The sequence below is a fragment of the Onychomys torridus genome, chromosome 1 (assembly GCF_903995425.1).
Source record: "Onychomys torridus chromosome 1, mOncTor1.1, whole genome shotgun sequence".
Lineage (NCBI taxonomy): Eukaryota > Metazoa > Chordata > Mammalia > Rodentia > Cricetidae > Onychomys > Onychomys torridus.
Genome location: NC_050443.1, coordinates 130,280,293 through 130,296,722, shown reverse-complemented (window position 1 = coordinate 130,296,722; position 16,430 = coordinate 130,280,293). Strand labels below are relative to the sequence as shown.

At 39.0% G+C, this 16,430-nt stretch overlaps 1 protein-coding gene across 3 annotated transcripts; it reads left to right on the top strand.

Moving 5' to 3' along the window:
* The first annotated feature begins 7,258 nt into the window (after positions 1–7,258).
* Positions 7,259–14,040, top strand: Ms4a2 (membrane spanning 4-domains A2). 3 transcript variants are annotated; one of them, XM_036179938.1, is made up of 7 exons: positions 7,259–7,320; positions 8,618–8,741; positions 9,243–9,377; positions 11,847–11,903; positions 12,635–12,679; positions 13,010–13,108; positions 13,942–14,040. In XM_036179938.1, exons 1-7 carry the CDS (start codon positions 7,259–7,261, stop codon positions 14,038–14,040), a joined length of 621 nt encoding a protein of 206 aa, XP_036035831.1. The 3 variants fall into 3 exon arrangements, with proteins under 3 accessions (XP_036035831.1, XP_036035823.1, XP_036035839.1); XM_036179930.1 differs by having other exon boundaries at positions 12,524–12,679; XM_036179946.1 differs by lacking the exon at positions 13,010–13,108 and having other exon boundaries at positions 9,243–9,257.
* The last annotated feature ends 2,390 nt before the right edge of the window (positions 14,041–16,430 follow it).

Genomic DNA, 16,430 nt, shown 5'->3' with positions numbered 1-16,430 from the left:
CTTACTAATATCTGTATGGCCATTTTTCATTAATTCTACTTCTATTATGTTATAGATAATCTACTTCCTTTTATTTGAATATGTCTTCAAGCATCCCTTATCACAACATATTAACAGTGTATAAGGACACTGTGATTTTATCACTAGCATCCCCTACATCCTGAATTGACAGCCACCTTCAGCCTTTGGTAGAACTAACCTCACTTTGAGGTTCAGGGACACATTCTGAATGATCTAACTCTATTTAGATACTTACCTTGATGACTGTGTTGTTCCACAGCATCTCCACAGCCAACGGTTTGGCTCTAGTGTGGAGCCATCTCCACTAAGATGGAGGCTTTATAACTTTCTCATAAAATATATAACTCAAATGTAATTGGAAATAGAAGCCATTAGGAGATAATGACTTAAGGTTGTTGAATCACTAAGCTGAAGGCTACACAAGAGAAATTCAGAAAATAGAAATTGACTTTAACTTAAACACTCCTGGGATTGGCATCTAGAATCTAATGTCTCTTGAGTTCATGATGTGAGTGTATGCAGGCCAGGGGACAACCCCAGGTGTCATGCCTCATTTTTTGACTGGCTCTCTCACTGGAAGTAGGGCTCATCAATTAGGGTCAGTTGGCTGACGAAGGAGCTCTAAGATCTTCCTGTCTACCCCTTGCCACTGCTGAGATTACCAGGCAGGGCATGCCACCACACCTGGCTTTTATTTATTTCAGTTTAAAAAATTTACTTAATGCAGGATCAAACCCATGTCTTTGTGCTTGTACAGTGAGCACTTTATGATTTATCTCACCAGACCTGTATTTTGTAGCCAATAATTTCCATTTTTGTTGTTTGTTTCCTTCAATTTTTCAAGCTTCCCCAACTCTTGCTGTAGTCAATTTAACTTTTAAAGTATGATTTATGCATTTTTTATTTTGTAAAAAAAAAACCCAAAACCTTTCTTTCCTGAATGTCTAAGATATTGTTTTGCTTTTTATTATTATATTTTTAAATGTTTTAAGTTATGAATTTCATTTTCATCTATAGAGAATGACATTATTGTACTGTTATTATTACAACATCCTTGTAGAAAGCTAAAAATTCCAGAACTTTCCACTAAAATGTTGCCATATTCAGATACAGAATTGTACATACACTTCCTAGTTCAGTGACACTTTCCCCTTTTGTTAGGATAACACATTATTGTAGGTTAATAACATCACTTATAATAGTTCTTGCTATCTAGGACAGATTTCTTCTGTATATATTTTTTTCATGATTTGCTTGTTTATCCTTGTTTATTTACATCTATATCTTTAAAAAATAACTTGTTAACATTCTGGTTATATATGAAAATTTTGACTTAAAATAATTTTAGAACATCTTTTATTCATTCTTTGAAGATTTTTGTCCATGTATACAATGTATCTTGATGAAACCCACCCCCAGTTCCTTCTTCCCATTCCTTCTAGACAATCCCTAACTTTTCTTTCTCCCCCTCCATATTCCCTATATTTCTCTCTTTCATTTTGTAATCCACCAGATCCATTTAGTACTGCTATAGGCATTCTGACTGATCTTGTTGGCTCGACCTTATGCAGGTCTTGTGCAGTTATCCATAGATCATGAGTACAAGATTTTGTAAGCTAAATTTTTTATTTAAAAAGCAAGCCACATAGGATAGAAAATTGTTTAAAAGTCCTGGAATTATAGCAGAATCAAAAAATGGACTTTGTTAAACCTTCAGATGTAATGATTTTAGGATCATAGGTAGGGGAAATGTATGACTTAAGAAAACTGTCATGGCAACCATTCATGACACAATATGATAGCTGATATCTAAACCTTGTCTGTGAGTCTACAGCTCATGATGTTCTCTATCAGGAGATATTCTTATTTCTTAAAGTACAACCATATATCATGCTTACTTTCCCCATGAGCATCCTTTTGTGTAGTTGAATGAATATATATATATATATATATATATATATATATATATATATATATATATATATATATATATATATCTTTGGAGGCCTGCCACCCAGCACCAAATAAACACACAGAGACTTATTTTTATGAATGCCTGGCCTTAGCTTGGCTTATTTCTAGCTAGGTTTTCTTAAATTATCCTGTCTGCCTTTTGCCTCTGGGCTGTTACCTTTCTCTATTCTATATACTTTTCTTCCCTTCTTACTCTGTGGCTGGTTATATGACTGGGTGGCTGGCCCCTGGCTTCCTCCTCTCCTCCTTTTCTCACTTCCCTTTTCTTTTGAACCTAGATTTCCCCTCCTATTTATTCTTTCTGCTCGGCAGCCAAGCCTATCCCTCTCCTACATAGCTATTGACCATTAAGGTCTTTATTAAACCAATCAGGTGTTTTAGGTAGGCAAAGTAATACAGCTTTACAGAGTTAAACAAAGGCAATATAAAAGACTGCAACACACCTTTGCACCATTAAACAAATATTCCACAGCCTAAATGAATGTAACCCATCTTAATATTCCACAACACTTTTGGATAACAGAGGATGATATATGGACAGATAAGAATTAGTATGAGTTATACAATCACCTTGGTAGTTAACTGGCCCATGGGCTGTAACACCAGACAAAAGCTGTCTACAATGAGGATTCAGGGAAACTTTAGAGCCAGCATGAACTGCATGATTTTTTTTTCTTTTTTCAAGACAGGGTTTCTCTGTGTAGCTTTGTGCCTTTCTTGGATCTCGCTCTGTAGCCCAGGCTGGCCTCGAACTCACAGAGATCCACCTGCCTCTGCCTCCCGAGTGCTGGGATTAAAGGTGTGCACCACCAACGCCCTGCAAACTGCATGACTCTTACTCTGAACATTTCTGAAATCCTATGGGTAAAGAAATGAAGGTTTTCCCTTAAAGTTTGCACTTGGCACTTGAGCTCTTGGAGTCATTTGTCCCATGACCATTTCTGTAATCGTATGTCCCATGACACATTGGAGCTTGATGTCAGTCTAAACTGTTTCATTCTAAATCATATTACATGTGTATAAAAACATTTCTTTTTTTCTGTTTGCATGCGTGGATACACCCATGGTGTGAATATGGAGGTCAGAGGACAGTGTTGTGGAACCAGTTCTCTACTGCCACCATGTGAGTTCCAGGGATTGAAACAGGCCCTCAGGATTGGCAGAAAGCATCTTTACCCACTGAACCACCTCACCAGGCCTTTTAGTCACCTATTTTGAACCCAGATTTGGCTCTAAAATGTGGAACTGTGAATATAAGACAGGAAGGAGGAGATGAAAGGGGACTGTGGGAAAAGGAAGATGAGAGAGAGAGAGACAGAGGCTCTAATTTCTTGGTGGAAGGCACCAGAAAATACCCTCTAAAGATAACCTAACTTAACAACTTTTACATGAAAATTTGTGAATATTTATTTTAAATAAATTTAGCATTTACTTTGAGAAAACATTTTCTCATGGCGGATTAAAAGTAAATTTCTTTTGAATTTGGGGACACACCCTTAACCAAGGAGCCATTTGTAACTGATACCTGCTGGGAGAAGGAAAACTATTTTTGTCCAGTGGAGTGACGCTGGGTATCAGCCCACCCTGGGGAAGGTCCCATGCTTAGGATCAGTGAACCAACACAAAAGGGCTCCATGGTTGGTTGGTTTGTTTGTTGTTGGTTGGTTGTTGTTGTTTGTGTGTATTCTTTTTTGTTTGTTGTTTGATTCTTTTTTTTGTATTTTTGGTGATTTTTTTTCATTGTTTTGAGAGAAAGAGAGAAGGAACATGAAGTTGGGTTTGTCAGGAGGTAGGGAGGATATGTGAGGACTTGGGGGAGGAGAAAGACTATAATGAAAATACTTTCTATGAAAATTAAGAAAAATAAAAAAGATCTAGGATCTAACTGTAAGTATTGCAGCTCAGATGGAAAAGTATCCTGGCAGTTAGAAGCCAAGGGATACCACAGTCACTGTAAGTGTAGCAGCTTATAGCTATGCTCCAGGGAGGGAATGGTTCCCCCAATATAAGAACAACTTTGCTCCACTAGCCAAAAGTTTCCCCAGCAACAGTGTTACAGTTCTGCTCCACTAGGGAAAAGTTTCCCCAGCAACAGTGTTACAATTCTGCTCCACTAGCCAAAAGTTTCCCCAGCAACAGTGTTACAGTTCTGCTCCACTAGGGAAAAGTTTCCCCAGCAACAGTGTTACAGCTCTGTGGCTTGGGTAAAAGTTGTTACAGCTGGACTCAGCTCTGGCAAAAATGTCAAACCACACACAACAAGCCTCACTCAAGAAGTCTATTGAGAAGACAGAATCCAGGAGGGTGGTTGCCTCTAGGGTGAGAAGAAGCAGCAAACTGAACAGGGTACAGAGCTTATATAGGGTTTCTTGTGGGGGCAGAGCTTTCCAGGGTGGCTTGGGATTGATGGGATTTTGTAGCCTGATTCTGGGGCAAGCTCAGGGATTGGTGGGATTTCAAGCCCTGCTTCTGGGGTCAGGTCGGGGTCAGGTCAGGGTCAGGGTGTTTTTCCTTGGCCCTGGTCTCTAGTTAGGGACAGTAGGGACAGGTTTTTTTTGTTTTTTGTTTTTTGTTTTTTTCTTGGCCCCTGTCACCTTACACTAAATAAACAAACTTGATAGTCGAATAGAAAGCCAGAGTAAGAGGCATGTGAAAAGTCTGTGTGTGCCAGAGAAGAAATGCTATGTAGTGGGGGAAGAAATGCTAATTGTTATCTCTTCCTTCCAGGCAGACATATGGTTAAAACTCATCTTGATAACAGTGGCCAGCCCAAAAGGAAGTCATTTGATCATATGTTCTGATACTCGCTGTTATGGAAGGTGGGACAATATGGCTGTGGGGAAATGGGCTATAAGTACAGGATGTGCTTAGTATCTCAGGAAGGGGAAAGGTGAAGCTGTTGATAAACACTGGGGCATGAAATAATCAGGAGGTCATAAGTCACCTTTCAGTACTGTATTTGCATTTCATGAGTTGCTGTTGACCATTCTCACAGAACAGCATTATGTCTAAACATAAAAGGGCACCCTCAGACTGTTAACTGTCCAAATCTCAAATAGGATTCCTGATTTTTTTTTTTTTTGGTTGAATACAAACCTTTATATACTACTAGGAGACGTGTAAAGGACCACTACATTGCTTCAGGGCATCACCCTGCAGACATGTATGGTTTTGCAAAGATTGGATAGGGGAATGAGATTTCTAAGCCGACATTTTAAGGCTAGGTTTAACTATCACCTTCCCCGACAGTTCCTTCTCTGAACTCTGCGCATGCTTCATCAGGCAGAATTGTTGCAACCTCTTTCATGTTTTAGCAGTCTCTGACCTGTGACCTCCTGGATAATCATTTTTCTTTGTTCTCATCTGCAATACTGTGGCATAGATAAGTCTGGGATCATGGTCCTCAATAGTGCCTGCTCCATGCTATGAGCAGTCAATAGCAAGAAGCATTGCGTCCTTTCTGTATGAACGAATAAGAAGATGGGGCTTACTCCTTAATTCAAATAATGTTGTTGTCAGATTCACTGATTCCCAAAGATACAGAGGAAAGAAAGTAGAGCTGGGGCAATGAAATTTTGTTAGGAAAGATTTGGTAATATGTACATTAGAATCCTTATATATCTTAATTTCTCTTGAGACATTTTATATCTCAGGAAAATAACTCAGGTAGTTAGGGTATCATGCAGAGTATCTTGCAGTAATAAAAAATTCATAAATTAAACTGAAATATAAACAAAGCAGACCTGTGGATTCCCTTTGTTTGTTGTGTTCTGGGGTAGTTAGTTGTGATATAGTTTGTCTGGGCAGACATATTACTCAGTTCCTACCATTCACATTTGCTCATAACATTTCTATTTATGAATTCACATATTTTCCTTGTCTTGTTCTTACCATTATAAAGATTGCAGCAGTTGCCATGGAAACATTCAGATAAGGCATATTTCTTTTTTTAATTAAAATGGGACTGGACTTGCCTCAACTGAATCTACCAAGCTGAGCTGAATCCCCAGGGGAGTCCTTGCCTTGGAGGAGGTGGGAATGGGGAGTGGATTGGGGGAGGGGGGCATGGGAGGAGGGAGGACAGGGGAATCTGGGGCTGAAATATAAAATTAAATTAATTATAAAATTAAAATTTTTTAAATTCATTTTACATACCAACTGCCAGGGGCCCCTCAAACAGACCCAGCTACACAACTGTCTCCCATATGCCAGTGGTCTAGTCCACTCCCATGCAGGTTCCACAGCTGTCAGTCCAAAGTTTGTGAGTTCCTTTGAGACTGGTTCAGTTGTCTCTGTAGATTTCCCCATCATGATCTTGACCCCCACCCCTTGCTCATGTAATCCCTCTTCCGTCTCTTCAGCTGGACTCCTGGAACTCGGCCTGATGCTTGTTTGTATATCTCTGCATCTGTTTCATCATGATGACAGTTAGGGTAGTCACCATCTGATCACCAGGATAGGCCAATTCAAGCACCCTCTCCACTATGGCTAGACGTCTAATCTGGGGTCATCCTTGTGGATTCCTGGGAATTTCCCTAGCACCAGGTTTCTCCTTTACCCCATAATGTCTCCCTCTATCAAGGAACACAAGGGAATGGGATTATCAAGCTAGGGGAGGGACGGAATGGGAGAGTAATGAAAGGCATATTTCTTAATTCAAATAGTACATTGGTTAGTTTCAGCGGCATGGTGGTCCTGTTTTCAAGATCATTTGCTGCAGATAGAAAATACTATCTAGGTAATAGGAAGAGAGAATGAGAAGGAGGTGAGGAAGAGGGAGGGAAGAAGAGTAGGAGGGGGAGAGGAAGAGAGGATGCGAAGTCCAGACACATTTTGAAATTGATACTAGTGCTAACACACACATTTCAGCTTTGAGGCCACACATGAAAACAAATTGAAGAACTCATGACATAGCAGATGAAGTTCTAAAGAGTACATCTAGTTTTACTTCTCTCTTTTATCTTCTCAGAGCCTAGATGCTTCACTATTAGGTTCCATTAATCCCACTTCTCAGGCAGAATTATGCTCTAAACTGCTCAAGTTTCTCCGTTCACCCTGCTCTCTATTCAGTAGACATGTCAGTCTTATTACTTTCCATTTTAGCAAGAGAAAAGAACCACTGATATCAATCAGCTGGGAGACTTATCTGCATGAAGATAACCATTGATATTCAGAGTCAACCCATCTTAACTGCCCACCCAGAGCACACCACATCTCTGCATAACAGTATCCTTCATTCCTGGATAGCTCAATTCATGAAAAAATGGACACAGAAAGTAAGAGCAGAGCTCATCTTGTTCTCCCAAACCCACAAGAATCCCCCAGGTAAGCAAAGACTATTGCATTTTCCATTGGAGTTATTTATCCAAGACAGAGAAATTCACAGTGCTGGGCAGGCAGATGCCAATTCATAGATTTGTGCACAGACTCAAGTTAAGTTACTTAACTGTGCGGATTACACATTCTTAGTGTCTTTTTCTCTCAACAGTTGGCAGCAAGGTTTTTACTTGGCTTGAAAACTAGGAATACTATATTTTCTAACACTAGAGACTTGTGGTTTGGGGTATGAGATGGGGAGTTTGAACATACAGATCTCTTACCTCTGTGTCTGATGTGTATTATAGGGGTCAGAGGCTTTCTAAGATGACCGTATTCCAGGTTGGCTTTTGTTAAATTTGGAGCATGGAATCCTGCACCCAAGATTAGAATAGGAATGGAGATTGAACTAACCCCTCTGTGTGTGAAGTTGTGTGCATTTGACAAAACACATGCAGATATATTTCTATGCTAAAATGACTTTGAAGTTGACAGTCAAGCATATTTGATTGTTTTTGTTTTAATTATAGATAGAGATTGGTAGAAGGAACTTACGGCAACTTGAGATGAACAAGAGCATGAGGCATAGTTTTTGTTCTCTTCTGTTCTATATAAACACTTAGATCATATTCAAATATCCATAGATTGCTTTGACTCTCTGAGCCTTCTTCTCAGGTACTACACTGTAGCAGGAATCTTAACAGGTCTTATTAATAAGAACAAACCTGAGGCCAGTTATTGGGGTGAATGCTGGAAGATCAGAGACACAGAACAAGCCACAGCTTCCTCACCTCCCCAGTTCCTCAGCTGGTTTTGTTTCCTCAGACTGCAAGCTTCTGAGTCCTGATCCAAATGAATCTCAGCTGAACTGTGCTGCTCCAAAGACTAAAAGCTTAACCAGCCAAATGCTGCTATACCTTATATATCTTTCTCTTTCTGCCGTCACTCCCTGGGATTAAAGGCTGGATTTCTGGGATTAAAGGCATGTGTCACCTTGCCTGGCTGTTTCCATTGTGGCCTTGAACTCAGAGATCCGCCTGGCTCTGCCTCCCAGTGCTGGGATTAAAGGTGTGTGCTACCACTGCCTATCCTCATGTTTAATATTGTGGCCATCTTGTTCTCTGACCCCAGATAAGTTTATTTTGGGGAACACACAATATTATGGGGAACACAATACCACCACACTACACTAAAGATGGATTCTTTTGAAAAACAATTAACAAATAACACTCCAGTTTCTGTCAGTTAACAACTTAATATAGAGAGTTAGAGAATTTTCATGTGATTGAAATTTTGTAAATTTCAGTGTGCCTGACATTGAGCTCTTGGAAACATCTCCTCCTGCTAAAGCTCTGCCAGAGAAGCCAGCAACACCCCCACCACGGCAGACATGGCAGACAATTCTGAAGAGAGATTTGGAGTTCCTGGGGGTAAGTACCTAGCCTCCATTCTCAACTTGGATTCAGAATAGCTCTAGCAAAGAGTATTTGGATATATTAAAATTTCCTCTCGTGGGCTGATGGGGTCCTGTAACATTTTTGATAGGTGAAGAACTGATGGAACTCTTTGCACATTCTGGGAAGAGAGAAGCATTTTCTCAGGAAGACTTTAAGTTACTGGGACATGGATAGAGAACAGGAATGAAGGATAGATACATAATGTCTGTTGTTACTTAGAAAAACAATTACTCACATCTACCATAATTATGGAAATAAAGATGTATTTGACATGTATTGACCATGTGTACATTAGAGTCTACTAATCATAGTTCCATTCTTTATACCAAAAAGAAGACAGTAGAAAATCTCACATTTGGTTCAATCTCAGGAAGGTGTGACACTAAAGAGATTTCTCCTGTTCAGTCTTACGGAGAAATTGGTATAACCTTGAGAAGATATATCCTAACTTTATAAAATTCATGTTTTCCATAGGCAACACAAATTCTGGTTGGCTTGATATGCCTTTGTTTTGGAACAATTGTCTACTCTGCACTCCATATTGCAGACTTTGATGAAGAAGTGCTTTTATCGTATAGAGCGGGCTATCCATTCTGGGGAGCAGTGCTGGTGAGAACACATCTGTAATTGTTTCTGAAATAATGCTGATCAGAGATTTTCTCTTCATCAAATCTACATATCTCTAGCATTTTGATAAATATCTATGTTTTTTCACTTATATGCATATAGCATCTATAAATTCAGTTTCCAAAGCTCTCTCTACATATAACTCATTAACAAGAGCAAAAGATTCTTATCACCCTTAGATGTGGTTTAAGCCACTAAAATACTTATTGACTGAAAAACTTGAGGCTGTATGAAATTGTAAAAATAATACATTAATATTTAAGATGTTAAATGATTTACCTAACACTTGTATTCTATGAAAATGCCATAAACACTATTAATAAAATTACATGCAAAGTACATATATTTTATCCATTAATAAAAACTAAATTAAGCTGGAGTTAGTAAGTAGTTAAGGGTGCTTGCTGTTCTTTCACAGGACCCAAGTTGAGTTCCCAGTGCCATGTCAGGTGCTCATGACTGCCTGTAACTCTAGCCCAAGGGGATAAGAACCTTCTTCTGGTCTTTCTTGGGCCAGTATGTCATACACAAACATATGTACACACTTGCAGATAATTTTTTTAAAAATCTTAAAAAAAACCAAACTCACAATAGCATAAAAGGTTGTCTTTAAGAAGGGAGGGGAAATATTGCTCAGGTAAGAACAAGGTAGCAATACTGGATGGATATCTGTTGGGCCCTTGGCTTGCTTTCGGCCACTAATGTGCTGGATTCCTTTTAAAACATCTTACTATCTAGAAAGCAGGTGGCTGAATGAGAGCACATTCTGTGTATAGAAGAGTTCTGTGTATACAAGGTGTAGAATTTGATAAAATTTGACTCACACACACACATACAATGTCAGCATGTATGTCACCCTCAGTACAAGGAGTCTGTCTATGATTTTGAAAGTTACATTCACTTTACAACTCTTCCTGTCTTGCTGCTCCCTGGCTTCTCATCCAGATCACTAAGACTGAAAGTTAGTTTTCAATGTTTAGAGCATTATAAAAATAAAATTGCATGCTGCAAGGTCTCTTGTGCCTATCTTCCATCATTCCATATCATTATTGTGTATTACTTTTATTGATAATTCAGTTATAAAGATATATTTAAATCTAAGAAAAGTATCACATTGGTTTGATACACTGCTAAATACGTAGTTCTTAGATCTCTTGGTCACTTGCTCAAGAATCTTCTTGACCATCTACCATATTTTCCTTGAACTTTCTTTCTATTTTATTTGCAAACATCATTTAGCTTTAAAATTATTTATTCTCTCTCTCTTTCTCCCCCCACCCCCCGTGTGTGTGTGTGTGTGTGTGTGTGTGTGTGTGTGTGTGCGCGCGCGCGTGCGCACGCCATAGTGCTCATGTGGAGGTCAGAAAACAATTCTAGAGTGTCATTTCTCTCTTGCTACTTTGTGGGATCCAGGAATTGAACTCAGGCCATAGAGCCTGTGTTGTGTTACAATTACTTCTACCTGCCGGACCATCTCATAGGCTCAGATATTTAGCTCTTTTTTTTTTTTTTTTTTTTTTTTTAACTGTTAAAACAAAGAAATACCTTTAAATTAGTAAAAAATTAATATCCAAATAAAATGTGCAAGAAAGTAAGTAGAAGAACTAAAAGCAAGTTTATGGACTTTCTGAATGTTGGTATACAATTTGAAATCATTGATATTTAGCTTTTTAAGTGCTCCCCGGACACACACATGCCAGTTTCTTAGAGGGTGTTCTCAATTTGAAATCATTGATATTTAGCTTTTTAAGTGCTCCCCGGACACACACATGCCAGTTTCTTAGAGGGTGTTCTGAATTTGAGGTCTCACCTTTTACTTTTACTAAATATTCCCATATTTACATTTTCATAGTCAACTATATGTCCATGTGCTACTGAGCAGCTTCCAAAAGTATACACAGCATGGATACAGATTTCTGACCTGGAGGAGCGGACAGCGTAAGACAGGTCATGTGAACAAAGCATTACAATAAATGAGACTGATATTGCCCTTGTACACCAGATGCCACTAGCCCCTGCTGCCTATCCAGGAAGTATCAAAATCCACCTCACAGGGGAGCCATGTAAAGAAGTGAAGAGCCATGGGTCCCATTAAGACCTAATGACTAAGAGCCTGAATGCTCCCTTTTCTGTTTCTCATGGTGCAGCTCAGGCTTTCCTCAGACTTCCAACCTTCCTTCTTCAGTCTCTTGAGTGCTGGGATCACAGGCATGTGCCACCATACTCAGTTCAGATCCTGCATTTTATCAGGACTTTCAGATGGTTTGTATAAGCAATTGAGTTTGAGAAGCATTTTATTGAAAATAATAATGGATACTTGTCTCATGGGAGGTTTTAGTAGATAGCCTTACGGGGCACCTAAAGCTTGTTTTTGTATTTCAAGGGTAGAGGAAGGAATATCCCAGAGAGCAGAGACTCACTTTCCTTTCTCTCCTGTTTCTTTTTGGACAGTTTGTGTTGTCTGGATTTTTGTCAGTTATGTGTGAAAGGAAAAGCACCCTCTATCTGGTGAGTCACATTATGTTTGTAATTACGCATTCTTCCAAGTGGAATTTCAGGGGTGTTAAGGGAGACCCACCAGTATCAGCTGTATTACAGAGAGTGCGCATATGTGGTTCACCTCAATTCCTTTGTGATGGAAGGCTTTTGCAGCAAAAATTGGATAAAATCATTAGAAACATAAATTGTGTCACTTAATAAGCAGTGAAATTTGATTATTTTGACACCATTTAAAAGAGACCCATGCAGGTATTGTCCTTGTACCTATTTAAATAGAGTCTTACGGCTGTGCAATTAGATTTCCAATGGAGATAACTTGAGGATAGACTATGCATGTATGTGTCTTTTTTTTTTTTTTTTAAATGTTGGGCATTGAGCCTCTGGCCTTCTGCAAGGCTTTCCCCTGTGGTCCACTGCTGAGCTACACACCCAGCTCTTGTGCTATTCTTGAAAGTATCTCAGAGGGAAATGGATGCTTACTAGATGATGAGTACATTTGCAAGAGTTCCCTATTTAACTGGAGTTTTAGGCAGCTTTGAGTTACTATACAGGACCAGCTCTGAAAGACAGATCAGTTGATTGGCTGCTGCCACACGGAACCGCACAGCTGAATGTTCTTTGGCCAGCAGGTGAGAGGAAGCCTGGGAGCCAACGTTGTCAGCAGTATCACTGCAGGAATAGGGATCATCATACTGATCCTCAACCTGAGCCACAGTTACGCTTATATGAACTACTGTAAGGATCTAAGCGAGGATGATGGCTGCTTTGTGGCGTCTTTTGTGACAGTATGTATCTCCTGAGGAAACACTGACTGTCTGGGTCCCAGACTAAGTGTGAAACCTCATTTCTTTTCCAGAGACAATATCCCCCATTTGGAGGTTCCATCTCATCGAATTATGAACTTTGAGGGGTTCATGGCCTTACTCCCACTTCTGGTCACATTCCTTAAGCTTAGAGTGATCATCTCTAAGTAGCCACCCCTGGCTTCCTACGTGCATGTCAGTTTATAAAGTGTGCTCCTGAGAGAGGGTGAAAGAGGGAGCTTCTGTAAGGGAAGGGATTGGGTGGGTACATCTGTCTGTGACTTTACCTGTTGGTCGGTTGTTGTTTGACAGGAAATGGTGCTGATGATGCTGTTCCTCACCATCCTGGCCTTTTGCAGTGCTGTGATGCTTACCACCTATAGGATTGGAGAAGAACTAAAAAATAATAAGGTCAGTTGGAAGTCCTGAAGAGCACAGTAAAGAGTTGGTGCTTTGTTCTTTTAAAACACAGTCTTAATTTTTCATAATTATTCTTTTTTTCCCTGAAAAAGTACTTCTCAAAAACCAGCTTTCATAACTCATATTGGAAATCTTATTTTTCACACTGAAATTGCATGTGGTCACAGCACAGTCCCCTGAGGGTTAGACAAATGGAATCTTTATAATTATAGAAATTGTGGGTGCTTTGAAGGGGCTGCGTGTGAGAAGTGAGTTAATGGCAGTGTGTGATAGAAACATGCAGCTATTAGGGTTTTACTTTTCTTCTTTGTTCCCCAAAAGCTTGTTCATTTGTTTCTGCCCCGCCCCCCCCAAATGTATTTTTTATTCCCCTCTCTATTGCTCTAAATAAGCCTCAAGGTTTCTTTGTCCCCTGACTCATGGAACTATGTTTTCACCTGCTAAACACATTCATTATACCCTCAATGGGGATTTCCAGTTCTTGCCACTGTACTAACTCAAATCTGACAAGTGGAACCTATCGCTCACCATCTGTGTCCACTTTAGACACACTACAGTTTCTACACTTCTTATAACCATGGTCCTGAGTCAGAAGATAAACCATTTCAGATACAGAGTAGCCTTAGTAACATGTCACTGACAGGGTTTCTTTTAGCCCCCATTGGCCAGCCCATCTGATTTGATTTCTGGACATTAAGGGAATAACTTGAGTGTTGTGAGAGTTAGGGTGAAGTTAAAAAGACAAAAGAAGAGATTCCTGTTGGATAAACCTAGCAATGGGGAATTCTGGGTAATGATATGGGATCATTTTTTCTCTTTATCAGGTCACAGATGATCGTCTTTATGAAGAACTTAATGTTTATTCACCAATTTACAGTGAGTTGGAAGACAAAGGGGAAACATCTACTCCTATTGGTTCATAATCATCAGGAAACCAGAATAATCTGCTTCATGGTAGACTCCTGAAAGCCAACCTTTAAATGTCTTTACAATTGGTTTGCTCCACATTCTGCCAGTTTTGCAATTAGACTGTTCTCTGAAGCCAACGTTTCAGTCATGCTGTTTCTGATCTTCTAAACATCCCCTTTTGGGGGATATCATCCTTTCCAATTTTCTTGTTTTGTGTCACAGTCTCACAAACATTCATTCAGGAAAGTCACCAAGAAATAAGTTAGCTCTTATTGTATGTCCACAACCATGAACAAAAGGAAAACAAGGAGAAAATAGGCTGAGAATTTAACTAAACTTAGATAATCAGGTAATGTTTGCTCTTTATTCTTTTTAGATTTCTAAACAACTATAGTTGGGCATGATATACATCTACCCATATTCACCCCTATCTATATATGCACTTTTAACATGATATATAGTTTTCTATATGGAAATATTTTGCACCCCAATGATAATGGCTTTTTCAAAGGTACAACATTTCATAAAAATATGTATATATTCTGATTCATCAGTATATTCACTAACATAGTCATTGTTCAGTCATGTTTACCAATTGGTGAGAAGTGAGTAATACCATTAAGTCATTCAGTCTAGTGAGATGGATAGGCAAAATCAAGGACACTCTGAGTGTTTTATCATTCAGGTAGACGTGATGAATGAAGAATAAATTGATTAAGACTTGAGTTGAAAGGGATTCAGTAGAAAAACAAGAAATGATCATGTATAACACATATAGTTAAATATCTACTCTACATTTGGTAGATCTGGGAATGTGTGCCTAGAATCCCAGCACAAGGCCAGCCTCCATTACATTGAGAGTTAGAAGCCAACCTGGGCTACACAGGATCCTACATCAAAGGACCAAAGAGGAAATTGGTTCAAGCTGTTAACACTTTAAAAGATAGACAGCAGTTTGACTGATATATTGAGTATTTGAATCTTTAATAAAACTGAATATTAATAACATTGTGGAGGAGGGAAGCAGTAACATAGAAATCTGAAAGGTGAAGAGTAGCAGAGACAAACTAAATATATAAGTTTACTTTTAGATTTTTACTCCAAGATGGCTATGAGATGTCATTATTAAATGAAGAAGATCAAGATACTAGGAGAATTATTTTGAGATAGAATTAGGGCAAGTTAAACTCCACATGCCTATACTTAGAAGGGGAAAGTAAGGATCAAATCCAGAAAGCATAACAACTAGAAAAGCATATTCCAGGCTGGAAAGATGGCTCAGAGGTTAAGAGCACTGATTGTTCTTCCAGAGGTCCTGAGTTCAATTCCCAGCACCCACGTGGTAGCTCACAACTATCTGTAATGAGATCTGGCACCCTCTGGCATCCTCTTCTATATACATAGTAAATAAATAAATCTTTTAAAAAAGCATATTACAAAACATTAGACAGAAGGTAGCCTATGATGGAGAAGAGTTGAGCAAAGAGAAAATGGTTAACCACCAGAGACTGTACGTGGGAAAGAGGAGAAAACAGCAATCCTAAATGAATGCAAAATATAAACGGGGTTGGGGTGGGGAGGGCAGAGGGGCAGAATGTTTGCAAAGGTGATTAGAGAGGAGGTTGTGAATAGAAGGTAGTAAAAAAAGCAACTGAGAAAAATGGTTTTGTTGTTGTTGTTTAGATTTTTAAAAGAAATTTAAAAAGTTCACAGCATAATCTACTTAATGGAATCCAAGCAGACGTTAAAAATCCATTTGGAGAACCAGTTATCTGCCCCTTGCACACACATAGAACACAGTAGGCACACTTCCATAAATCTTCACATCTTCACACAGCCATACTTCTTTGCTTCACAGTTTCTCTAGCCACTGTGTACTAGAGTAGTAGAGTGTGCTTCCTTCTGATCTCCTTATGCACCATTCAGCTAGCATTTGTATAATAAATCAGATTTATTTCACTTGATTTTTGAGCTTGCAAATAAAGTTGAGAGGATATGGGGGAAGTTTTGAGGAAGAAAACTGAAGGTGGGTATGATCATATTTAATTTACACATTCATAAGGTTCTCAAGAATAAAGAAAAATCATTTAAAAATGAACCAGGTATACTAAAACTATTAATTAAGTAGTGTCAAGAACAAAGAGTAGTTTCTAGGGTTTTCTTCCCTACTCCTTTCCCAGTAGAACTGTGTGTGAATAACTCTGAAGGCAGAAAACAGAATGTGGGACTAGTTACCAACCACATTTTGTAAATAAATAGGGTAAACAGGACGTGATCATGTTTTACTTGTTGCTACTGTTACTAATTCAATTGCTATTGGAGTTTGAGAAAGTGGCTTCTCTTGGTGAGCCTTTATCATTCAGGGTTCATCCAAGCAGCACAAGCTGTAGGAGGCAATGGTAGA